The sequence below is a fragment of the Rhineura floridana genome, chromosome 2 (genome assembly GCF_030035675.1).
Source record: "Rhineura floridana isolate rRhiFlo1 chromosome 2, rRhiFlo1.hap2, whole genome shotgun sequence".
In the NCBI taxonomy this organism is placed as follows: domain Eukaryota; kingdom Metazoa; phylum Chordata; class Lepidosauria; order Squamata; family Rhineuridae; genus Rhineura; species Rhineura floridana.
The window spans coordinates 101,043,969-101,071,178 of NC_084481.1; the positions used below are offsets into that span (position 1 = coordinate 101,043,969).

General features: G+C 42.3%; 1 protein-coding gene across 1 annotated transcript; it reads right to left on the minus strand.

Annotated features, from left to right (window-relative positions):
• Positions 1-1,043: 1,043 nt before the first annotated feature.
• LOC133377969 (uncharacterized) lies at positions 1,044-5,149 on the minus strand. Its single transcript, XM_061612756.1, has 3 exons — positions 4,147-5,149; positions 3,325-3,367; positions 1,044-1,178 (listed from the first exon to the last, which is right to left on the minus strand). Exons 1-3 carry the CDS (start codon positions 5,025-5,027, stop codon positions 1,044-1,046), a joined length of 1,059 nt encoding a protein of 352 aa, XP_061468740.1. The 5' UTR covers positions 5,028-5,149.
• Positions 5,150-27,210: the final 22,061 nt, after the last annotated feature.

Here is a 27,210-nt window from a genome sequence, read left to right on the forward strand (position 1 = left end):
TTCCATGCTCATAACAATTTGTTTAAGAAACCATACTCTGGTCCTCTCTGCCCAGCTGCACATGACTGAGGCCTAGTTTGCAAAGTGAGCCCAGACAGAAAGAAAGGGCAGGCTAGTGTGTCTTCCTCAGTTGTGCTGAACTCTCTCATCTCCTCTCATGCCTTGTGTGCTTGCTCCTTCATGTGTTGTGTGTCAAGTGTGGGTGTGAATTTAGTTATGATTAAGATTGTTTAGTTAATTCCCTCACACATATTGTTATTGAGCTGTCCCCATTGATGCCAATAGATATGTATTGGTACTGAGCTATTCCCCACTGAGGTGTTAAATGTGTATATTTTAATTCTGCATTTGTATGCCAACACTATTGCCAATGTCTTAAGATCCTAATTCACAAGACTGCTAGAACATGTGAATGAGAAACACATATCTACAGAGGAGTCTTGCTAACAAAGAGGCCAAGTCCTATTTCTAGGTCTTATACTATTCTATATTATTCATGAATTGTTCTTTTCGGTACACTGGAATCCATTTTGAATTTCATTTTGAATTTAATATTGGACTCACTGGAGCAACTGGAACAACTAGCTCCTACTGGGAGGAAGGGCAGGATAAAAATTAATAAACAAACAACTTTTTGGATTCCTGAATGGTGAATTGCATGCAACATTTGCATATATCCCTGCACAGAAGAAAGGAAATAATATGGGATTTCAAACAACAAATAAGTAGCAGAGAATTTTATGCACTAAACACAGATATGGAAAAGGCAAGAGAGCTCATGATTTATAAGGTACTTGTAGGCTATTTTTTAAAAAAATCATCATCATCATACATTTATTGTACTAGCCAAAGGCCTTGTGGGTGACTGATAAACCTCAGCTCCAAAGCTAGGACATCATCTTTCCCCATCCTCCCTCAAGGTGATACAATTAGTTTGAACGTCTGTGTAAAAGATTTTCTAAAGATTTTCAATCAGCGAAGTAATCCCCAAGCTCCCACCCACCCACAACATACTTATTTCACCTTCACAGCAAATATTTCTTCTAGCACAGGGTAATGCTAATACTTGAGAGAAGCAGGAAACTCAAGAGGAAAGAATGAACCTGCATTGATTTGGAGTGTGAGCTAAAGTCCCCTGAAGGGCTTCCATTGACTTCAGGGAGCTCTGATTCAGCTTCCTAGACAGAGTAAAGTAGCAGGAGGTCTTCACAAAGGTTGCAGGCAATCAATGAAAACACAAGGTTCAACACAAAAGGAGACAATCTAAACACAAACAAGGCACGGAGGTTTGTGGAAACAGTACCCGTTCCCCTTTCTCCTTACCATTCTGCTATGCTATTATTGCTAATTTCATTTTATCCATGCATTAGATTAGCTATTCTTATTGGTACTTTATGTGGCATCCCCTTGCTATATACTTGATGTTTACATGACAAGCATTATGGAAGAGAACTGGTGGCCCCCTTTCTCTGGTTGTCTTCTGCCAGATAGTGAAGCCTTATAAAATTATTCTGGCAGGCTTTTGCCTTGCCAGGTAGATCATGTTTTATCTGAAGACTCTGTTTAATCTGCTACGCCTACCTCCATTGTGTTTTGTTGGATATTGCAGGTTGGATCCAACTAAGTTATACTTGGAGTAGGCCCACTGAAAGAACCTGAGTTAATGTTCATTAACTTCAATAGGGACTAGCACTGGATACAGTCATCTGATTTTAACTACTGTAAGCCACCTTGAGAAATGCACATGCATTCAATGGATAAATGTTTCTATGCAAATAAAAACAAACACTTCTCTGAAAATGCCTCCATCCTAGAGCATGGACATATTATTACATCAAATAACATCAAACCCTCTCCAGAAATGTGCCCCTTTATCCATGCCTAACAACAAAGCCAGAAATCCACAGTACCTTTCCTCAGAGCACAGTGCTATGCAACATCCTTAACAAGCACTGGGCAGCAGGCAGCTCCCCACTATTAATCCATACATTCCACATTGCTCCTCCACTGGCTACCATTTTCTCCCTCTGAGTGAATCTCATCTTTTCAGCTCCAGGAGTGGGACATGGCAATTTCCCTTCCTCTGTTGGTGGAGCAGGGATGGGATAAGTGGAGTCAGACAACAGCCCATCTCCAGCATTTGGGGGTGTCCAGTTCTTCCTTGTCACTGTCAATAACAGGATTCTAAAACTGTCTTTCAGATTTGGGGGGTGGGAGAATTTGTGTCAGTGGGTGACTTTTATAGCTGAAGGAGATGGAAGGGGGAGATTCCTGGAATGTGAAACAGCTGCTGTTTGAGTCACAGACAGAGAAAGTTTCCTTTCTGGCAGGCCAGGGGGATTTACAGTCAATGTTGCCTAGGGCATAAATAGGAGAGAGGTGGGGAAAGACCTCCATCCAGGTATTCTGCTTGCTTATACATTCCCATGAGCTCTCTGTTGGAGTGGGTGATTCCTTGCCAGCCTTACAGCTGGTATGAAAGAGCTATTTCTCTTCTCTATGGTTCTGTACCACTTTTCCTGTTTTCCTCTTTCTTCATGCTCCCCCTTGCTGCTTTCTTTCCATCAGCTCATCCCTTTCTTTATGTAAATTGCCTCACCCTTAACCAGAGCTTGGAAGATTACTTTTAAAAAGTAATAAATTACAGTTACAATTACTTGGCCAAAAAAAGTAGTAATTACCGTTACAATTACAATTGCTCTGAAAGTAACTGATTACTTTACTTTTTCTCAAAAGTAATCACTACAATTACATTTCAGTTACTTTTTTTAAAAAACTCCAACAAGGTGCTGGCCTTGGCTGCTGCACATCTAAGAAGCCTAAAACAATATTAAAAATAAACACACACACACAGGGGGTAGTAGAATAAAAAATTGTATCCATAAGATTAACATAATGGCATAACAGAATCTCACATCCCCCCAAGCAATGAAGATACCCCAACTCTTGAAATCAAATTTTACACTTGAAATGCTTTTATAATATGTTTCTGTTATGTCTCAAAAGAACAAGATGCTCAAAGAGCATGTCAGACAAGGAATGTCTTTTTACAGTCATTACGTTGCCACCAGTACTGAACAGGCGTTCTACTGTGGCGCTTGAAGGCATGCCTGTGTTGTGCTGCAAAAAACACCGCAGCACACGTGGAAAGCCATGGAGTGATGACACTTCCCTGCTGGGAGACCTCAGGTACCTCACCAGTTCCTCCTCAGCAGTGTCCACTGCTGACTTCTTGCCCTGGGGCAGAAAGTTAAAGAAGTCATCTTCTAAGTCATCTCCTTCCTGGTCTTTATCTGAAGACTGATCACTGTCCTCATTAAGTACACCCATCTTTATTTCAGCTTTCAACAAGGCTTCCATTGTGTATCTAAGAAAGAGAGAGGATATGTTAAATCCCTATACGGTTTCGGCCCAGTATACCTGAAGGAGCGCCTCCAACGTCATAAAGTGTGCCTCCCTACAAGATCTGCCACTCAGGGCCTTCTCTCGGTTCCGCCGACTAAAGTGGCTAGGTTGGTGAGGACTCGAGAGAGGGCTTTTTCTGTGGCAGCCCCCACGATTTGGAACTCCCTCCCAATGGATCTTCGACATGCCCCTTCCCTAGATATATTTCGCCGGGGCCTGAAAACTTGGCTTTTCCATCAGGCCTTTACGACCTTTGAGACTTCCAAGGTGAACTAGTTCTAGAACTGTAATATGAACAATCTACTAAATACTGTAATTTTTACATTGTACTGTACTGGCTATATTGTTTATTGTATTTTATCATGTTTTATTGTACGCCGCCTAGAGTGGCCACTGGCTAGATAGGCGGCCTATAAATTAAAGTTTATTATTATTTATTATATATGTTAGGAAACCATCATCTGCTCTTCATTTCCTGATGCTTGTCATGTCCCCTGGTTCAGGGTCCAGCCTGAGCCTGTGGATGATGACATGGAAGGTAGGAAGGTGACCAAGTCACCACACTCATGGGGCAGCACAGCAGACCCTTAAGGATTACCTGCAGCAACCCAAGGTTGTGATGAGGAGCCCCAGGAAGAAAAGGCCCAGCCCCTGCCTACCACCTTAAGCCCTCTGATGCCTCCCTTGAGACAACATTTCCCTTGGAGTAATCCACCCAAAGGGCTTCCCTAATGTTCTTACTTGTTGGTATGGGTGGTGGCCTGACACGATTCCAGCCAATCTAGTTTGAAGTGAGGGTGTAGGCAGGCTGCCAGAAGAAGCCTCTTGTCCTCCCAGATAGCTGCAAACCGCTTTCTTAGGGCTTCGCGCACACCTCTCAGCAGCTGAAAACAGTATGTGTACCTCTCAGGTTTGTTTTCCAGTCCTTCTAACTTGCGGTCCAGATTGCAGAGCGTTGGTAGCAAATACCCCATGAACATGCCGTTCTCCCGTTGCAGGATATCTAGGGACTGGGCTAGTGGCTCCATAATCTCTGTGTATTCCTGTACCACTTCAATCTCAGCAGCTGTGATCCTGGACAAGGAGCAGCAGTCCATTATGGCATGCATTTTTAGTGGCACAGTTGACAGGAGCTCATGTAGTTGCTTCAACGCATCAAAGGTGGAATTCCACCTGGTCTTATTCGGTACCTTCAGATACACACCACATTGCGCATGGATATACTCAGCAATCTGGGCTGACTGGTTCTGCTTGGACCACAACTTGCTGCACTTTCCCATCAAGGAACGAAACTGTTTCTTGAAAGGACCAAGAAGACTACTTTTGGAGGAGTCAGAAAGCATGGCCTCTATGTCTTGTGTTGCCACAAGGTTGAGGGTGTGGCTAGCACATCTCTGGTGTGGTGGTAAAACAAAATCCTCTCCTGAGTCTACAGCTTCTTCCTCTGCCTCAGGTCCTGTGTCCAGGATCTCACAGATAGGCACAAACTCCACCTCAGCCTCCTCCTCCTCCTGGTTATCACCATCATCATCACTGGTGCCTGCAGCTTCCACTGGTTCTTTGGCCATGAAAACTCTGAATGCTTTCACAAAGTTGGAGCCATTGTCTGTAGTAGTGCACATAACTTTGTTGTGGATCCTGTACTGCACATGTACATCATGCAGTGCTTTTGAAAGGACATCGTATGTATGGCGCCCCTTCAGACGCTTACAAGCCAAGGCCCCAACCTCACGTTTCAGGGTAGTTGGGTTGATCCAGTGGGCTGTTACCCCAAAGTAACTCTTCTTGCCATTGGTCCAACAATCTGCAGTGGTTGCTATATATGCCACAGCACCCATTCGGTTTGCAAGAGTTTCTCTCATGTGGCATGCTCTCTTCTCAATTCTGTCTCTCAGAGTCTTGGCACATATGATGGTGAGATCTTTGGGGAGTCCAATGCGAACCAGATTAATGAATGATGGTTTGTCCACAGTCTGAAGTGGTAATGTCTCCTCTACAATGAAATCAATGATTCTCCTGTCGAGATTGCTCTGGGTGACAGGCTCCCTGCCAGATCCCCACCTCTCAAGGGTTGTCTGCTGCTGCTTCAGCATTTTGGGAGGAGGGGTGTCATGCATTGGTTCAGGAAGGCCACGTCTCCTTGCCTTTATTGCTTCTTCAATTGCTCTCAGCTTCTCAGGGTGTGCCCTCTGAGGAAGAAGAACAAAGCATGAATCCAAGAAAAAATGGAAGAGGAACTTCACAATTTAAACATAAATAGACAATGGACACTCTTTGAGGACCAGCATGACAAAGGCTTACCTCAAAATGTTTCTTCACATTGGATGAGGAGGAAACAGCTGATCTCAGATTTTTGATCCTTGGAAGGCAGTAATTGCATCATACAACAACATTTTCCCCACTCTGGCTCACAAATGTACAAGCTTTCTCAAAGCCAAACCATGGTACTTGCTGTTCTGCAGATGTGGCTGTGGGCAACTGGCACTGCTTCATGCCCTCCTCCTCCTCGTGCACAGGGCCTCCTTTCTGAACCTCACTTTCTAGTTTTGCCTCCTCAGGATCAACAAGCTGTGACGCAAGTGGCCGCACTAACTGACTGCTGCTCTCAGCAGCAAAACCTGCAACAGGCGTCTCTGTAATAAACAAGAGATAATGCTCCTATATGGGTGAACTTCAGCTGTGATGTGCCCCCATCTCTTCCCCATGCTGCAAGATCCCCCAGTCAGAGTGGAAGTAAGCAGGTCGATAGCACAATTAAAAGAGATCCTATTTGCATCATTTTTGCTCACTGAATAACCCTGCCTGGGCCAGTCTAACCTACTATCGCACAGGGTTGTTGTGAGAACAAAATGAGACTAGGGTTCAAATCCCCACATAGCCATGAAGCTCACTGGGTGACCTTGGGCCAGTCACTGCCTCTCAGCCTCATGAAAACCCTATTCATAGGGTCACCATAAGTTGGAATCAACTTGAAGGCGGTACATATATTTTTTATTTTGAATATGATGATTATGATAATAAATATGCAGCATTTCAAATTAATTCTGTATGAGAAGCATTCCATGCCAAGCTTGGAAAACCAAGGATGAGGTATAAAATGTAGACAAAAATACTTTTGACAAAATGCCGTTTATCTTTTATATCTATATCTATAATTAGCAATACAGCTGAATGATGTATGTAAAGTATTTTTTCTTTCCCTTTTCTTTTTTATTAATATTTTAGTACTACTGCTAAAGTTCTGATGAAAGAGTAAAGCATTCATTAGCCAAATTCAAATGATTAGAACACATCACATAAATTCCACTGAAGTTGGAGTTTTTGCCATAGAAAATGAAAAAAACATATAAACTATGATAGCCCAATAGACAATCAGAACTAATATAAAACCCTATTGCTTCTCTTTTGCAAATCTTGCAAGATCTAAGGTAACTCTAGATCATGTGAGTTCAGGTGATGCATGTTATGTACATTTGTATAGATATTAGCAGAGATTGTCAACAGTCTCTCTCTGGGACTGGGAATCTCTTTCTCACAGAACATGAGTTTGAGAGCTGGGGGACTGAGAGGAGGAGCTGCAAGGATCCTACTTCTCACCTCATCTCTGCCAAGAACAAAAAAATCAGCGTTAAGCCATTTATTATACGCCTAATGATTTTTTATTTTTATTATTATTATTACTGAGACAGTTTTTGTCCCACATACAATTCAGTCTTGTGATTAAACAGGACAAAAATACAAATAAAAAGAAAGATGGAGTTCAAATAAATATACAATAAAAAGCTAGCCGGCATTTTAAAAGGCAGGAGTGCTCTGTCTGGATAAATACAGCACACAAGTATGCGTGGGAACAAGGGGGAGAGTTCAAAAAGGGGGGGAAGGAAGAGAAGGCCGAAGTTTTGGAAGTGCCTTGTGATTGATGGAGGGGGCGGCAGAGGCAAGGAGAGGCAGTGGGGGGGCAGAACGGTGCCGCAGGGGGCAGGGCAGGGGGGGAGAACGGTGCCGCAGGGGGGCACACACACACACACACACACACACACACACACACACAAATCATCGTCACTCACCTCCACAGCTCTTCGCCATTCTGCTGCTGCCTTCTCCTCCGTTGTCCTTGCCCTGGCTTTTTCCTCCGGCGTCCATTTTGTCCTCTCAGACGCTAGCAGGCCCTGCCTATTCACCTCTTCCCTCGTGCATCCTAGCACAGATCACGAGGGAAGAGAGAGAGTGCGCAGAGGTCCAATCAGTGTGAGGCACATGTCTTGTGTTAACCAATCACAGCCAGGAGCTGTCTTCCCCTTGTTCCCGCCCCCAAGTAACGTGCAACCTAACGTGGAAACGTTAAAGTTGCAGCTGAAAAGTAGGGAAATTACTAGTCGTTCCGTTACTTGCCAAATGTAATGGAATTACCCACTCGTTATTTAAAATTGTAACAAATTACAAGTAACTCGTTAAAAATAACGAGTTACTTCCAAGCTCTGCCCTTAACATCTTCCTATTCCCTTTACTTTCTTGTTGACAAGGCACCAAAGGTATGTCTTTGGTCCACCCAGATGGAGTTACAAGCTAATCCATAAGACTCATGAAGTGGAGCTAGAGCTGCCTAAGAATTTGCAGGCAGAGGAAGATGGAGTTTGAAAGTTAGACATATGGAATACTGCCAGCTGTATATCTGAGCTTTGGTAGTTGGACACAGACTAGGAGCAAGAACTTTGCTCTAAAACCCTAGAGTCCTCAGGAATGGGGAACTTGTGGCCCTCCAGATATTGCTGGACTCCAGATACCATCAGCCCCAGCTAACATGATGATAGGAGCTTGTCTGGATGGCATTTGGACAGCATCTGGATGGCTATAGGTTCTCCATTCCTGCCCCACATGTATTATGGTGAATCACAAAGAATCTCAGTTAATCTTCTCTTCTTTTCCACATATCAGATGCTCACGTAAAAATCTTTGCCTAAACAAACAGCCTTCAAAGCATCTATATGGTCAGTGTAATCCTCTGGGAGACTTCCTAGCTAAGGTAGTGCAGAAGCAAAATAGCTACTAGAGAATTTAGAAATGATGAATGCATATTAGCATTTCTCTCCATTCTTCCTGTTAGACACCTTTATCCTCAAGTGCATCTCTACTGGAATTGTTTTTAAAATGTTATTGTTGTTTTGTCAATTGCCGTCCGGGGCTCCTTTTGGAAAGAAGGGCAGGATATTAATTTAATACACAATAAAATAAATAATAAAAACTAATATTAGTGGCAACCCATAAAGGGTGGCTTCCATTATCAGATTGTCATCTTATATTTATACCTTCTTACCAAACTACAGTGGTGACTGGTGGACTCTGAACTTGGTGGGACTGCTTGGGCGGGGCCAAAGAGCATTGAGCATAAAAACGTACCAATAGCCCTGCTGTAGCAGACCAAAGGCCCATTCTGCTCCCTGCTAGATGCCTATACGAAGACACACACGCTCTCCCGCTCATGTTCCCATTGTCTGAGCAATGTTCCCCAGCAAGGGAACCGTCATGCAGCATCCAGCTATGGATGTTTATTCAGAAGTAAGTCCCACTTTGTTAGACAGAACTTACTCCTATGCAAGTGTGCATAGAAATCAGATTTTGCTGGAACCTTTTTTCACCTTACTCCAAGACAGTTGACAATAAACAAAGTCAGCCAAACCAGGATTTCTTAGGATTTCCATAGATCACATACAAGATACCCTAGAAATAAGTTACCTAGGAGTAACATCAAATGGAAATGGACTGCCTTCAAGTCGATTCCGACTTATGGTGACCCTATGAATAGGGTTTTCATGGTAAGCGGTATTCAGAGGGGGTTTACCATTGCCTTCCTCTGAGGCTGAGAGGCAGTGACTGGCCCAAGGTCACCCAGTGAGCTTCACGGCTGTGTGGGGATTCGAATCCTGGTCTCCCAGGTTGTAGTTCAACACCTTAACCACTACACTACACTGACTCTCTAACATCAAATACATTATGGTAATAGATCTGAAATGTCTGAAGTATCACATTATCAGTGGCATTCATGTGGCTTCTAGGCATGATCCAGACGGGCTGCAACTAAACTACACTTGTGTAAATACATTTCTTGTGTAAATACATTGACTGTTAGAGAAGTGCAATTCCAGAAAACTTGAATCCCCCATTGTGATGCCTATGACCTTGTGAAGTAATCCAGAGTTTCCCCTCAGATAATCTGAAGGTTATTCTTGGGGGAGAGATTTATAGAACAACTCTCCACATCATGGCAAATAACTGTAGTCTGCAGCCTTTAACATGGTAACTAGCAAGCAGGTCTCACCTACATCTTCAGTTACAAACTGTGAATGTTCACAGAACAGCCCAGGAGGGGAATGGCTTTATCACAACACCAGGTTTTAATACACAAGGGTGGTCTCAAAAGAAAGGAGATTCTCCCTCTAAACTAGCTTTCTTCACTCACCTCACCAGAACTGAACAGACCTGACTATCCTTTCCGCCTATGGCCTGGTGGACCCTGTGCTCAGCAGCAACAGGGACGGGGAGAGAACTTGAATCTCCAGCCTTCACACACAACAGACTCTCTCCTTTTAGGCTGAATAGACCTGTCCTCAGGTCCCAAACTCCCAGCATGTAGCAGCACCACAGCAGCAATGGGTGTGTGTATGTGCCACAATATTCACAATCTAGAGACTGTATTAATCTCCTCTCGGCACAAGGCAGGCAGCAACACAAGCTGTTGTAAGTTGTAACACATAAGCAAGCTTTCCACTGTTCACCATTGCCCTCCCAATCCTCCTATCCTTCATATACAAAAAAGCAATAGTATAAAAAGTAAAAGCTATATATTTATGATAGATTGAGACTTACACTGTGTCTGCTGTGCCCACCTCTCTCTCTCTCTCTCTCTTTCTCTCTCTCTCTCTCTCTCTCTCTCTCTCTCTCTCTCACACACACACACACACACACACCAAATTCAAATAAATAGGGAAAAAGCTGCTCAACTAACAACCACACCTTTCTCTTGCATGCCTACAAAGAATGTGCTTTAAAGTGTCTGGAGGTGTGGTCTAGCAGGAAACAGCCCTGGAGTCAGGAACATGCTCAGAACAGCTCTCTGGGCTACCCAAAAAGTAGCCCAGTGAAGGTTAGATACATTAAAAGGAGTGCACAGCCTGGTAAACTAAAAAGGGTGGGGGTTCTGTCTGGCAGCTGATGGGTGGGACCTCCTCTGTTGTTGTTATGTGCCTTCAAGTTGATTACGACTTATCGTGACCCTATGAATCAGTGACCTCCAAGAGCATCTGTCTTGAATCACCCTGTTCAGATCTTGTAAGTTCAGGTCTGTGGCTTCCTTTATGGAATCAATCCATCTCTTGTGTGGTCTTCCTCTTTTTCTACTCTCTTCTGTTTTCCCCAGCATTATTGTCTTTTCTAGTGAATCATGTCTTCTCATGATGTGTCCAAAGTATGATAACCTCAGTTTCATCATTTTAGCTTCTAGTGATAGTTCTGGTTTAATTTGTTCTGACACCCATTTGTCTTTTTTGCAGTCCATGGTACGCGCAAAGCTCTCCTCCAACACCACATTCCAAATGAGTTGATTTTTCTCTTATCCGTTTTTTTCACTGTCCAGCTTTCACATCCATACATAGAGATTGGGAATACCATGGTCTGAATGATCCTGACTTGAGTGTTCAGTGATACATCTTTGCATTTGAGGACCTTTTCTAGTTTGCTCATAGCTGCCCTCTCCTGTCCTAGCCTTCTTCTGATTTCTTGACTATTGTCTCCATTTTGGTTAATGACTGTGCCGAGGTATTGATAATCCTTAACAAGTTCAATGTCCTCATTGTCAACTTTAAAGTTACATAAATCTTCTGCTGTCATTACTTTAGTCTTTTTAACGTTCAGCTGTAGTCCTGCTTTTTCATCAGCATTCGTTTCAAATCATTACTGGTTTCTGCTAGTAGTATGGTATTGTCTGCATATCTGAAATTATTGATATTTCTCCCTCCAATTTTCACATCTCCATCTTGGTCCAATTCCACTTTCCGTATGATATGTTCTGCGTATAGATTAAACAAACAGGGTGATAAAATACACCCCTGTCTCACACCCTTTCCGATTGGGAACCAATTGGTTTCTCCATATTCTGTCCTTACAGTAGCCTCTTGTCCAGAGTATAGGTTGTGCATCAGGACAATCAGATGCTGTGGTACCCCCATTTCTTTTAAAGCATTCCAAAGGACCTCCTAGTCATAGCAATACTTTTGGATTTTGATTGGCTGAGTGGTGTGGATAACTGATTAGTCAGAGCATGGAGATTGGCAGAAAATTATCCAGGACTCTCTATGTTGAAATGGATTTTGACTTTAGGACAGGTAAGAGTGTGGCTTTGAGATTTAGAGGAAAACTTTTTTAAAAAAGCTGGGCATTTCATTTGGCAGAGCTAAGCCCCAGTAGCTGTAACAGACCAGCCTCTGCTGCTTACCTACATATCTCTTTGGGAAATATTTTAAAGCCTGGTAAGTTTTTCTTTTGCATTACATTTTAAAAGGCTAGTATAGACTATTCTGAATAGATACAGAGAGATTTTTCAGTATTTCCCTGATTAATAGATTTTTTTTCTTGAAGTTATGGATGCTCCCCTTGTCTCAACCCCCCTTCTTTTTCTCCTCTTAGCATAGTGATATGATGTACTGAGATGTTCTGCATTACTTTATTGTTATCAACAACTAATGCATTTTTATTCTTGTGAAGGAGGGATTGTGGATATAAAGAGTTTGGGATCTACCTTAAATGTTATCATGTATCATTTTATTATCTCCAAGTTTAAATCTCAGTTGGTGAACAAAAATTTTCTATTAGGTCTGTAGTTATTGCTTCATTCATTTGTGCTTCCAGGTAGGCCCTGGGCTATTGCAATAATTAGGGTGAGACAAAAATGACTACAGATTGTACTCCCTAGTTTTGAGGTCTGGACAGTTGTACATCCTAACAATCTCACCACCCAGCCCTCCCCCGACACTGTGATGTCCGAATTCAGCAGCCACCTTGCAAAAACCACCTTCTGGGAATTCAGCTGCTCCTCATGCTAAACACAGACAGAATCATCAGGGAGACATGCATATGGGCAGAGAGAGCCCTATCCCATCTCTAAAGTCAGTGCCCTTTATTCCACCTGTCTGAGAACTCTACCCTGGACAGGCTTTTAACAATTATTTTGTACCCGCAATTGCCTTTAACCTCACTTATTCCCCCATCTCTATTGCAATAACCCCCAGTGCATTTTAGACAGCACTCCTTCAGCTATATTCTCCCTCAGCCTGTTTTACACTCAGCTAAACTAACCAAGTTCTTTTGATTTTCCTTCTTAAGAAACATTATTGCAATCATTCTAGTTTCTCTTCTATAAAAACGCTCATATTTTGAAATTAATTCTTCTTCTAAATGACCAGCCCAAATTGTTTATGGCCCCTGAAAAAAGTTGCCTTCAACCAAAATGTGTTGGACTTTTCATTTTTTTATAAGGACGATATCATTTTGATACAGTTTGGATTTTTAGCACCATTTTGAGGTCTTCCCTTGCCTCATTTGCTTTTTGGTGCTGCTGGTCTCTTTTCTTCCAGTCTAAACTGGATGGCATTACCATCAATGAGGTCTTGTACAATGGAATTCATCCCCATCATGCAGAAATGCAGTGCCTAATACCGCAGCGTTTTTCTGGTATAATCATCTTGCATAATTAACTAAAACCCTCATCTCTCATTTTGCCCAGATCAGATGTCAGATAACAAAAATATTTAGTATCTGGGCAACACTAAACCTTTCATTCTTTAAAATTCATCCAATGGGCCACAAGGCCATTCAATACCTCCTAAACAACAGGATCTTAATTTGTATTGACAGTGCTTCAATGCTTAATATCATTAGCAGATATCATAAACATAATGCCATTCCCTGAGCATCTAATGTATGTTCAGTAATATGGGCCCTTATAAGAATTTCCACTTGTTTCATCTCTCAAGAAACTAGGATTTTGCCTTTCAGCATAAATGTTTGCTTCTTCCATTTAACCAGTTCCTTGCTTTTTTTTTTCCCCCATGGCATGCATAATATGCAACATTCCCCATTTCAGTAATAATTTCCCACGTGGCCTTGCATCAAATGCTTTGCTAAAATCTAAATTGATTAGATCAACTGCATTTCCCTTGGACCAAAAGAGAGAGGGGGAGAGAGAGGAAGAAATTATCCTCTCCAAGAAGGATAACAGATTAATCTGGCTTGCCCTACCTTTGGTAATCATATGCTACACTCTATCCATTTTGCCATTTTCTGTAATAAATTTAATTATTCTTTCCTTTAATATTCATACCAGACCTGACATATTAAAGTTTAATTTTAAACTCTCAGTTGTGAAGTCATTTAGACTATCTTCTTTATCTTAAAATATCAGCACCAAATTTCCAGTCATCTGGTACCTTACTAGAGTCATTGGATTTTCTCAGATTTCTCATAACTGTACATGCTCCTAATGTTTCCACAGGGAGAGGAGTTTCTGAACCTGAAGATACAAGCTGATTAAGGCCGCAGCCTCTAAGGGGTAGGTTACGACCCCAACTTGCTATGGGAGTAAGTCCCAATGAATTCAGTCAGCCTTCCGAGTAAGCATGTGCAAGACACAAGCAGATTCCTGCTGGATCAGACCAAAATGCAATAGTTCATTGCTCTGTCCCCATAGTGGCTAATAAGATACTTATGGGAAGTCCACAATTAGGGTATGTGCTCAACAACATTCTTCTGCTTGTGTTTCCCAACAACTGGTATTCAGAGTAGAGGCATACTGCTGCCCTGATGCCAGAGGTAATACATTATAGCTATCACGGCTAATAGCCATCGAGAGCGTCATCCTCCATGATCTGTAAGACTGGATGCATCGTTGTGATATGCATTAACCTCCATGGCTTCACCACTGTCTTCCAAATTTTATTACATCAATGATAACCATTGTCAATATTTTTATTAAAAAAATCTGAGTCCAAAGAATGCATTAAGTTTTTGTGTCCTACCTAGGCTATCTTTTGCATTTTCAGTATGGAGCTACCTCACTTATTCTGTTTAATGTTTTATTTTTATTAATATAACTTCAAAACATTTTGCCATCTGTGATTGTTTTTAGGTATCAATCCAGGTCCTTTTATCTTCTAACAATTTTTACTTTATTCCTATATTCTTTGACCTGCACAGTATAACTTTCTTTAATGATCAACCCATTTTTCTGTTCCTTATCAGTGGCCTACTTTTAAAAAAACACACCAGACCAATCTTTTTTGAAGTATACTTTCATTGAAGTATATTTTTCTATAAGATTTTCTACCTTAACCTGGTACACTGCTTGCACATAACATGTACATTGTTACAGTTACAAAGAAACTTATTTTCAGCTGACATATGTACACAGCTCCAGTGCGGTGTAGTGGTTAAGGAGACCAGGGTTCGAATCCCCACACAGCCATGAAGCTCACTGGGTGACCTTGGGCCAGTCACTGCCTCTCAGTCCCAGAGGGAGGCAATGGTAAACCCCCTCTGAATACCACTTACCATGAAAACCCTATTCATAAGGTCACCATAGTCGGAAACAAAGGCAGTCCATTTCCATTTTCCTTACAGTATTTTCACAGAAAAATACCTTGTATGCACCACCGTATCCCATTTCTAACAGTATCTGAACAGAACTATTGTTGTTCAAAGTTGTTTATTTGTGTCTTTATTAGTTATATCCTGCCCTTCTGTCTGTAATGGGACCCTAAAGGGAGCTAACAACTTGTATCTAAAGTATAACAGCCAACTAAAGCAACATAAACACCCAATAAAATGAGGAATACAAGCACAACAGCAGCAGCATTACACCACAACAAAAGCATGAGCTACAATCATTTGATATTAGTACTTCACTGAGTGCCCCAATCAAACATCATTCTAAACACCGCTGTTTTTACTTTGCCCCTGTAGGCAGAAAAAGAGGAAAGTAGGCCATACCTGAGGTTGTATTGACGATGATGATGAATTACGATATTTCATTTTTAAAATGCCCTTCATCCTACAGAATCCTAGGGTAGCATACAAAAATAATCAAATAAGATACAATATAAAATATACTATATCTGTTGAAAGTGTTGGGATGCAACTCAGTTTGCTGGGGGTTTGCATGAGACAGAGCAGATAAAAAGGAAAACTTCCATCCTTCTTAGACTGTCATTCTGACCTAAACTGTGCTGACCTTCCTTCAGGTGTAAACTGGTAGTCTTAGAGTTGCTGACCTCATTTCCTGCTCCAACCTTCTTCTTCATCCCTTCTTGGGAGAGACAACATCTTTCCTTTGTTCTCTCTCATACTGAAATGAAAGAGCAAGCATGGCTCTTTCTGTCTCCAACTCTAGTTATCTAGAACTAGGAACTTTTCTGTTAAAGTATGGATTTCCTATAATAAATTCAAGCTTTATTATTTTCCTAAACCCCAAGTCTCCATGTTATTGTATCCAGGGAAAAGGGTGCTCCTTCAACCAAGATTCACACAGAGCTCAGTTATCGCTGCTGTTTTCTTGTTCTTCTAACAATATCATGGAATAATTATTCAAACCACATATATAAACTACATAGATAATTCCAGTATGGTCCAAACATAATGCTAATTATTGGACTCCAGATAGGAGACTTTTCCCCAAAGCTTGGGAACAATTGCATCTTAAATTTGATGATAGAAAGTTATCAGTGAGAATAGCTGCACAGGAAAGGAATTTCACAACCAGGAAGGTGCAATCAAGAAGGTTCTGCCTGATGTCACAGTGAGCTACATCACTGAAGGGGCCATAAGGGCTTCCCCTGCAGATCTCAAGGCATGGTTCAGCAGACATTGGGAGAGGCTTTCCTTTAAGTACTTAGGTTCAGGGCTTTCTACACCAATACCAAAACTTCGAATTGGGCCTGGTAGCAAACCGTGCAAATCAGTGCAGTTCCGTAAGGATTGATATGTGATATCATTTTGCTGCCTCTTTAAAGACCCTGGCTGCTGCATTCTGCACCAGTTGCAGCTTCCAGCCTAGTTTCAAGGATAGCCCCACATATAGTCCAATCTTGAGCTTACTAGAATATGAATTACTGATGCCAGGCTCTCCCAGTCCAAATGCTGCTGTAAAATATTTGTGACTGAACTTTCACATGACTATATCCATGGCAAATGTAGGGATATATCTGTGATTGAGAGACTCAGGTATTGGCATTCTGATGCATATATTATCATGTAAGAAAAAGTAAAATCTCATCAATTCTGTGAAGTTAGAGATAGGCCTCAGTGAGGAAAAGGGAAAGCATATCCTTTCTGTCAGCTGTTTTCAGTATCTTCCTACTCTTTGTGGTCTTGGATTGTTATTCCTGCTACATTCACCTTTTATTGAGCTCAACTTCTTCTGAAGCTCCCTTTCCAGCCCATTTAAGTTTTTTTTTCCTGTTTAAGATGTGGGTTCTATGTGACATAAGACTGGCTGAGCCTATTACTTCACAGCTGTCTCTGGATTAAAATGGCATCCTCTATCCATTCCCTAAACTCACCAGGTTCTTAGGAGAATCTTACTCTCAAGTAACAGCCTTTCCTCTTGGTTTTTGCCTATCTCCCAGGCTTAGCAAGCTTTTCCTTATCACACTGAGATCCATCTTGCCCTAAAAGCATTATTTCAGGAGTCGCACATTGAACTTCCTGCTGGGAGGAAGGGTGGGATATAAATAAATAAACTAAAAAAACCTGGAGGATGGCTACTTCTTGATAAAAACTCCTTGTCAGTTATATGCCCCACCCCAGGAGGTCACAGGAAGTCATTAACAATCCAGACTAGGATGTGACTTTCTACACCTATGCAATAGCAACTACACTGCCTTGATAGTTGTGCCCCTTATTAGTCATGTAATCAGCCAGACCAGGTGACTTGGACAGGTTATAATCCCCAATGAACAAACAAGTAAACCATGGAATCCAATATTATATTGGGGGGCACAGCTAATACTATGGACGACAGAAACAAAATTCAAAAGGACCTTGATAGGCTGGAGCATTGGGCTGAAAACAACAAAACGAAATTCAACAGGGATAAACGCAAAGTTCTACACTTAGGAAAAAGAAACCAAATGCACAGTTATAAGATGGAGGATACTTTGCTCAGCAATATGACATGTGAGAAGGATCTTGGAATTGTTGTTGATCACAAGCTGAATATGAGCCAACAGTGCGATATGGCTGCAAAAAAGGCAAATGCTATATTAGGCTGCATTAACAGAAGTATAGTTTCCAAATAGCATGAAGTATTAGTTCCCCTCTATTCAGCACTGGTTAGGCCTCAACTTGAATACTGAATCTGGTCTCCGCACTTCAAGAAGGATGCAGACAAACTGGAACAGGTTCAGAGGAGGGCAACAAGGATGATCAGGGGACTGGAAACAAAGCCCTATGAGGAGAGACTGAAAGAACTGGGCATGTTTAGCCTGGATAAGAGATGATGATGATGATGATGATGATTAAATTTTATTTATACCCTGCCTTTTGGCCAAAGGCCCTCAAGGTGGCTTACAAGAAAAATAAACACAGGTATAAAAATACAATAAAAGCAATACAATTTACAAAAATTAATTTAAATAACAAATAACATTATCATTATCAGCACTGCCAAGAAAGAGGAAGTGGTGTTAGTGGGGGTGGCAGTTCTCTTTCAGATAGCACTCTTCCAGTGCATGAAAAGTTGTCACACAGAGGAGGGCCGGGTTCTCTTCTCGATCGTCCCAAAGTGCAGGACACGGAATAATGGGCTCAAGTTGCAGGAAGCCAGATTTCAACTGAACATCATGAAAAACTTCCTAACTGTTAGAGCCATACAACAATGGAACCAATTACCTATAGAGGTAGTGGTCTGTCTGACACTGGAGGCATTCAGGAGGCAGCTGGACAGCCATCTGTTGGGAATGCTTTGATTTGGGTTCCTGCATTGCACAGGGAGTTGGACTTGATGGCCATATAGGCACAACTCTACTATTCTATGATATACAGCATTCCATAAAAAGGCATAGTCCATATTGACAGTCCAGGATAGCAAAGTCTAATTCCTTCACACCAAGAATCAAAGAATAATCAGTCCAAGACTAATACTTAATGTTAGCAAGGAAGGTCACATTTCCCTTTGCAATGGGAATTATTGTGCAAAAGGCATTGCAGATGTTTTAAATTATCACTATGCTGCCTTCTGCATTTCAAATTATACATGTAGTGGAGGTTCTTCATCATCATATACTTGAAGAAATAGTGAGAAGATTCTCACATAAGAATGAGTTCTTTTCACCAAACTGTTTCTCCTAATGTTAGGCTTTTAAATGCTTACCAGCCTTTCCCAACCAGTGTGCCTCCAGATGCTTTTGGACCACAACTCCCATCACTCCCATCAGCCACAGCCAGCATTGCCAATGGCTGAGGCTGATGGGAGTTGTGGTCCAACAACATCGGGAGGCACACTGGTTGGGAAAGGTGCCTTAGACATACAACCATCCAACTCTAAGAGCTGAAGCACATGAGAAATAATGCTGTCATTTAAAACGCCTATAAATAGCCCCCCCTCCAAAAATAATGTTGGAGGTGTAGGGAGAACTCAACCTTCCTTTGCTCCAACCTAAGGTCACAATCAATTTGAAGGATTTGGGCTCCTGCTTTGTTTCATTCTCAGATATAAGTGTTAACTTTGTACTGATTGAAGTATTGGTTTTGACAAAAAAAATTAAGTTGTGTATTTTGTATTTATTATACATTGCATTGTGTTGTGACCAGCCCTGCAACCTTTGGGTGAATGGCAGGATATAAATACTACAGATAAATAAATAAATACATAAGATTTTGCATATATGATTTAAATCCTTGTCATAAACAAGAAGTGAAAAAGCTAGATTGTTTTTAAAGTTACTGTTGACTATTAGATGCTTTTTTGTTGCTAAGTGATCCAGTCATTTTTGGTTGACCAATTCAATCAAAAGACCTGAAGGTGCTTTATAGAGCTGCTTGTTCCTGTGAAAGTATTCCACTAGTTAAAGCTGGTTGCCCTTTTAAATAATTTCCGGCACCCCTTTCCAACTTCTGTTCTCTTTCCTGCACAGATTGTCTCCTCCACACAGAAGGTCCAGATGGATGGAGGCTGCTCATGCGATGTGTGGCCATGACTCCTTTTTAAAATGTCCTTCTGCTCATTTCTGTTGTTCAGGGATGAACCAGACAGTAGAGGTTTTGGCCCAGGTTCTGTGTAGATAAGAGCCTTTATTAGATTACAAGTGGAGAGCCTGTAGCCCTGTGGGTGTCATTTAGCTCCCATCAGCCCCAGCCATTGTGGCCAATTTGTTGTCAAGCAACATCTGAAAGACCACAGATTGCCTTACCCCTAAACTAGACAGACCTCTGTGCCAAAAGAAGATGGAATTGTCTCCATTCTTGTGTTCTGTTGCAGTCTCCGTGCTCTCTATCAGCATCCTACCTCAATGCATCCAGGCTCTTCACACAACCACGGTGCTTTTTTCTTTCTCCTCTTCCCATGGAACTTAATTTGAATTTGTTTTCTACTTTGATCACATTGTAGGCTACAGCCACAGACCCTCTTTGCTGTATTTACCTGAAAAATAAAACACCATATACTATATAGCTAAGAGAGGAATTCCAATTTAGGTATAATAGTAATAACAGCAACAACCACAACAACCACCATTAGATGAGCTGGGTGAGAACAGGGATGAGAATGTATATTCAGATTCACACTGAAATGCATATCTCTATTCTACTCCAGTGAATCAATGTTTCACAACTGGATTAGGAGTACAGAATGCTTGGTTGCCTCAGTAAAAGGGATGCCTTTCCTCTTCTGCAGACACTGCCTCCTTGCAAACAGTTTTGCACCCTTTCACAAAGATGTCCAAAAACTAAGCAGAAAGCATGTGTGTGCCTTTCATGGATGAACATTATTATGACTGCTCCAACATTGCCCAGTGAGATTCCTGGAAGTGTGTGGATTTGAGTCTGATGGTGGTTTGAAACATATTGTATACCTCCCTTCCCCAGTGCTGATGTCACACCTTTTAGGGGCCCCCCAAGCAAAGCATTGGGCAAATCCCTGTCTTTGCCTGAGCCTATAGCAAAGCATTTCCATTGGACACACCTGGAGTGGCAACAGGGTTGATGGCTGCTCATTTTTGAAGGTAAAATACACTCGATCTCCAGTTTTCCAGGTTTTGAAGTAAAAAGGGGCAGAGTTTGACTAATACCATGTCCCCACAGTTTCAGAAAACAGAGGTGGAGACACACTGAAACCAGTACAACCACAAGTGACAACCAGTGTGGTGTAGTGGTTATGTTGAACTAGGACCTGGGAGACCAGAGGTCATATCCTCATTCAGCCATGAAGCTGACATGGTGACTTTCGGACAGTCACTGTCTCTCAGACTAACCTAACTCACAAGGTTGTTGTGAAGATAAAATTGAGAGGGGAAAAAAACATGTACGCCCCCTTGAGCTCCTTGGAGGAAAGGTGGGATATAAATATAATAAATAAGTGTATCTCCAGCTTTAGTCTGACATACTGATTATTCCGCCACATTGGCTCTAGGTAGATACATAGCTAGGTAGAAGTTCTCATACAGTATAGATCCCTTATCTCTGAAGCTTTCTGCTCAGTCAAACAGCTGCTTCCTTCAATACAGGGAGCTCAGCCTGACTGGTTTTCATGTCCACCTGGCACCACATGGAGTGAATAACAGCTGGTATCCTCTGTTTCACTGCAGTGTGAAAAGTGCAGCCATTCAAAAACCATGGAAAAAGCAAAGGTGTGCATGCTTTCCCTTGCTGATGCTGTTGCTGTCTTCCATGCGCCAGAATGACAGATGCACAGGACAGATTGGAGTGAAAGGGTAAAGAGCTTGCTGAGAGGAGCAGTGGGAGAGAGCAAGTGACTGCCTCCTTATGCTGCTGACAAGCCACAGGATTATTTGAGGTGGAGGGCCCCTTCAACCTGGATGTTCAATAGGCCAGTGCTGTTTTGTGTGCCCCAGACTGAAGACAGGCAGAGGGTGGGACCTTCCACAGGCAAAGATGTAATGAAAGAGGCATTGTTACCTGTGCTGTGCACACTCCCCCCACTGCCATCTCTGGTAAACCCCTTTGCGGGGGTCTTCTGGTGCTGCACAACTCTTCAAGACCTGTCTGAACAGGGGAAGGGCTGTAGCTGAGGGTTGTGCATCTGCTTTGCATGCAGAAGGCCCTACGTTCAATGCCAGTATTTCCAGGTGGGGTTGTCAGTGTACTCTATACTGAGCTAGATGAGCCAAGGGACTGACTCAGTCTAAGCCAGCTTCCAATGTTCCTATGACAATAGCCTGCAAAAGCTTTCTGTTTCACCAGACTTATGCAGGCAGTTAAGAACATCCTTTTTTTCCTTTTTTTCCCCCAACAATTGACCTTTCTCTTTATTGTATTTTGAATGTGTATTTTTAAATTCTATGGTGGTGGTTGTTTTAAACATGTTGTAAACGGCTTTGGTGTTTTTAAGAAAATAGCGGTATACAAATATTTTTTATAAATAAATAATATTGGGACAAAGGAAAAAACAAATGAGTTTGTACCCTTGGGTGGTGAAACCCCTCTTGCAGCCACCTTCAATTCTCATGACTCTTCAGCCCAATTAAATTTTCTTTTGAGATACCGCCACATTCGCTAACCCTGCTTCTGTTTCTCTCCTTGTCCCACCAACTGGCATCCCTCTCCCTTTAGCAAAGTACTAAGTGGCCAGATGCCAAGAGTAAAAAGTACAGATTAAGAATGCCAATTCTTTCTCACTTAAAGCATGCCCTCCTCATGTGCCTGTTATCTTCCTCGCAGAGTGCAGAAGCTCCAGATGAGACCTGCTGGAAGGGAAAGAAAACAGCCTGAGGGTAGGAGCACAAGTTGGAAGAGACATCCTTTTATTCTCTTGCCAATTCTTGATTCCAGCTGGATACTTTGGTCTTTGCTACACTATCGAGTTAAGACCAGGCCCACTAAAAATTAATGAGGTGGATGAGCATGTGGCAGCTGCTGAGAAAGGGCAGGAGGGGTTTAAAGCGTCCCAGTGAGTCTTTGGGGCAGGGGTGGGGGGAGAGGAGGGAAGAATGCCGTTATAAGCACAGCACAGCTTACTTTTTGTTGGTTGCAAGAAATGGTCTATGGACATTTAAAGCAAGTCTCTGTATAACTTTCAACACAAGGAGTTGAAGCTATGTTCTTAGGCCGTGCACACTCAACGGAGAGATGTGAAATCAAAATTCTGCACTAAGGAGATCCCACTTTATGCAACCAGAATAGAATGATGCAAATTAAGGGACATCAGGCAAGGGAAGAGCATGGAGACTGGGGCTGCTTTGGACTTGTTCGTTGAGCATTCATTCTGAGCAGTGTGCAGGGAGATTAGACCGCATCTGTATTCGCTGAGCATTCATTCAGATTTGTTTGTGAGGAGGTTACACAACATCCTGTCAGGCAACTGTTATGACACACTTTCCAGTGCATTTTCCCATTGCTTTTCTACTTGAAAAAAAGTCTGGTTTTTGTTTTGGCAAAGTGGGTTTGTTGCACAACAGCTCCGAATCCACTTTAATTGCATGACCAGAATTTGCCAGTACATGGTTGAATCCCACCTGAAAATAGAGATGGTCCAGAAACACCCGGGGAATCGGTACTTGCAGGGGCAAGTACTAGGAAGGTAGAGTTATGAGAGAAGGACTAAGAATTTCCAGAGCATGAAATATTTACTTAAATAATAAATCAAAAGTTCAGTCCCTCACCACTTGAATGTTTTACTCTGCTTCTCTTTCTTGGCAATATTGGCCATATGCAGGCAGGCATTCAGTGCCAAATATATCAGGGGAAGGAAGAGTAGGGATGTGCTTACACATTATCATGTAGAGTTCTGAATCACCCGTGTAACCTACCTGAGTATCGCAGGTTTCCTGCTGCAGAGTTTCTCCTCCAGCATGTGCAGACTAATGGGACCAGATGACTGGGACAAGGTGACAGAGGGGGTGAGGCCAAGGAGAAAGGAATAGGTGTGTGAGGACAAATCCTCTGCACAGGGCCATTGTCTCTAAGTGCTAGTAACATGCTTCTTATATAAATAGAAAACTCCATTATGCACATTTTAAGGATGCTGCGTTGCAGGCCACATACCAAAGTTGCCTCATGTACAGCAAACACATCGACATGAGAGCTTAAGGTACTTCCTTTCATTTGGAGTCTCATAGCTCACATACAATGAAAGAAAGAAGTTCTACAGAGTCATTAAAGATGAAGGCCCTTGACAGCTTTCCGCTGAGATGAGAGACATTGGTTGACATCAAGGGGAAATCTAGAGTAAATTTTGGGCACTTTGTAGCATAGCTTTAGTTTATTTTTAAGAACTTTTCAGACAAATGAGGACCTGTGCCGAGAAATCAGCCTTTTGAGATGTGTGTGTAGGTGTAGGTGTGGGAAAGATAAATGGCTTTCACAGTCCCATAGAATTCCTCGATACATGTTTGAAATATGCACCTAGGACAGTCCTTCTCAGACTTCATGGATTCTGAAAGAAAGTGACAGTGGGAAAAGCCAGGGAAGGAAAGGAAGTCTGTCACACATTTCCCATCCCAGCCTACCAGACCTGCCTTGGGGCACCAGCTAAGTGAACATTGCAGAAAACCTACAGAGGTGAATTCCAGACAAGTGCCTTTTGCCGACATCCAGAAAAGGTGACAATTCCACCCACTCATCCCTTCCTTGTATCCAAAACTGGTTATAATAAATACCGCCCGCTCCTCATCTCCAAACTACCAGTAAGGAGGCCCTCTTTAGCCCATGACTCAAGCACCAGCTGTTTCACATTCCAGGAGTCTCCCCCTTGCCATTCTCTCAGCTATAAAAGTCACCCACTGACGCAAATCCTCCCACCCCACAAAACCAAGAGACAGATTTAGAACCTTGTTATTGACAGTGGCAGGGAGAAATTGGACACCCCCAGGTGCTAAAAGATGGGGTGATGTCTCACTCCAATAATCCTTTCCATTTCCTTTCAAGAACTTTGATGGAGGAGGATGCTCCCTCCAAGAAAATGACTCCATCCTCTTGAAGATCTCAGTATAGCACAGGGACAGAATGCATTAGATGGGCCGGAGTGGCATGTGTTCAAATTCCAGTTTAGTCATAAAGATGACACTGAGGGGCTTCCAATATTAACCAAAGCTAACTCATGAGGTATGATATATGAGGATAAAATAGTATAACGTCATGTTTGCTGCTTTAGGCACCGGGGGGGGGAGTGAGCTAAATAAGATTATGAATCTAGGACTGATTCATTTGTTATTTTTTATGTGGAATTGATTGTGCCTCATCAGTTTTACATGGTGAATATGTTGTTTGTGCCCTTGTTGTATTTTAATGTGTCATGTAGAACCAATAGACACTCGTATTTATGAAATTCTCTGTTTAAAATATTTCTATCCCACTTTCCCATCAAAGAGCTTTACACATTTTAAAAGATGATAGCAAACAATAAACAACTGTTCAATAAATGCTAAAAAGCCAAAACAGGAAATAAAACTAAACAAGGTTGGAGAGAGGGCAAAATAGTGTCTACCTCGGATAGGCAGCAACGGGTGGCATTGGGAGATGAGGTTTCAGACCCTTGGCCTCTTCATTGTGGAGTGCCACAGGGCTCTATCCTCTCTCCCATGCTATTCAACATCTATGTGAAACCGCTGGGGGCCATCATCAGGAGTTTTGGGTTGCAGTGTCATCAGTATGCAGATGACACTCAGCTCTATCTCTCATTTAAGTCCTCACCAGAGTTGGCTGTGAACACCATGTCCAAGTGCCTGGAATCCGTAAGTGGATGGATGGGAGAGAACAGGCTGAAGCTGAACCCCGATAAGACTGAGGTGTTACTCGTGGGAGATAAAAGAAGGTTAGGAATTACTGACCTGGTGCTTAATGGGGTGAGTCTACCCCTGAAGGACCAGGTCCGCAGTCTTGGGGTCATTCTCGACTCCCAGCTGTCCATGGAGGCTCAGATTACAGCAGTGAGCCGGGCAGCCTGGTATCAATTACATCTGATACAGAGACTGCGACCCTACCTTCCTGTTCATCTGCTCCCCCGAGTGATACATGCCCTGGTCTCCTCTCGCTTAGACTACTGCAATGCGCTCTACGTGGGGTTACCCTTGAAAACGGTCTGGAAATTACAGCTGGTACAGAATGCGGCGGCACGCTTGATTAAGCATAACCGTCGCTGGGATCATATCACCCCAGTGTTATTAGATCTTCACTGGCTACCAGTTGTCTACCGGGCCCAATTCAAGGTGTTGGTGTTGACCTATAAAACCCTATACGGTTTCGGCCCAGTATATCTGAAGGAACGCCTCCAGAATCACCGATTATGCCGCCTGACGAGATCAGCCTCACAAGACCTTCTCTCGGTCCCACCGGTGAGAACAGCTAGGCTGGAGTGGACCAGAGAGAGGGCATTTTCTGTTGTGGCCCCCACCCTCTGGAACTCCCTCCCTTTTGATCTCAGACATGCTCCCTCCTTGTCAAGCTTTCGCCGAGCCTTAAAGACCTGGCTATTCAGGCAGGCCTACAAGATTGGGACAGATTAATTGTATGTTATATGAACTGAAGGATGGTCTTTTAGCTTAAATTTGGTTGTGTTGATATATATATGTATTGTTTTTACTTTTGTTGTTCGTCGCTTAGAGTGTCCCTAACCCGGACAGATAGGCGACTGAAAAATAAAATTTATTATTATTATTATTACCTAGTGCCTATGTGACAACCAATGATGCCACTACAGAAGGACACTATTACCAGTTACCACTTGCCTAACTCTAAAGCAGGAATTGCCAACTCATTGCCCGTGGATGCCAAGGCACCCATAATGGCCTTTGCTGTCGTACCCAGCAGGTAGCCCAGAATCTAAGGTTTTGTTTTTTTTAAGTAAGTCTCTAACCCTCCTGGAAAGAAAGTTATGAAGCAAATTGTGCAGGTACCCCTCTAAGCAATTTCTGTGAAACGAACCAGTCTGGCTGCTCCCACCTGTCAGTGTTATTAGCCAATGCGTAAAGTCAGAGCTGTGATTGATAATTAAGTTGTTTGGGCACTAGGCAATAGGAATCCCTGGGATATTAAAGACCTGGTGTTTCGCCCTCCTTTGTAATGTACATTTCCTGCTTCAAGTGCTTGGAATCTCTATAGTTTGCCCTTGCTTTTTCCTAGCAAACAGGATACATCCTTCCTGTGCTGGGTTCACCTGAGATCAGGTAGTGACTAGAAATTATTTTCTGCCAATACTACAACACAGTAAGTGTGGGTGAATGTTAAAAAATCCCCTTCCCCCAAAAGGCAAATGTGAAAACTTTGCAAAGAGGCTTAGGCATGTCCCTTGCTGTGCAGGAGCTAAAGAATATGGGCTTATTAAGAACTCACTGTATAATTAACTTACAGTACAATGGTATACATGTAAACTCAGAAGTAAGTCTCTTTGTGTTTTTTAAAATAAAAATAATGAACATCAAGACAAACATTTGTGTTTAATGGGATTCACATCCAGGTGAGTGAGTACAGGATGGCAGCCTAGGCTTTGGTTTAGAATTGGAGGGGAAATGGTTCTTGTGCCTTTAACAGCTGTATGACAGGCAGAAATTCAATTTATCAAGTGGTTTCCAGTATGGGAGTACCATTATG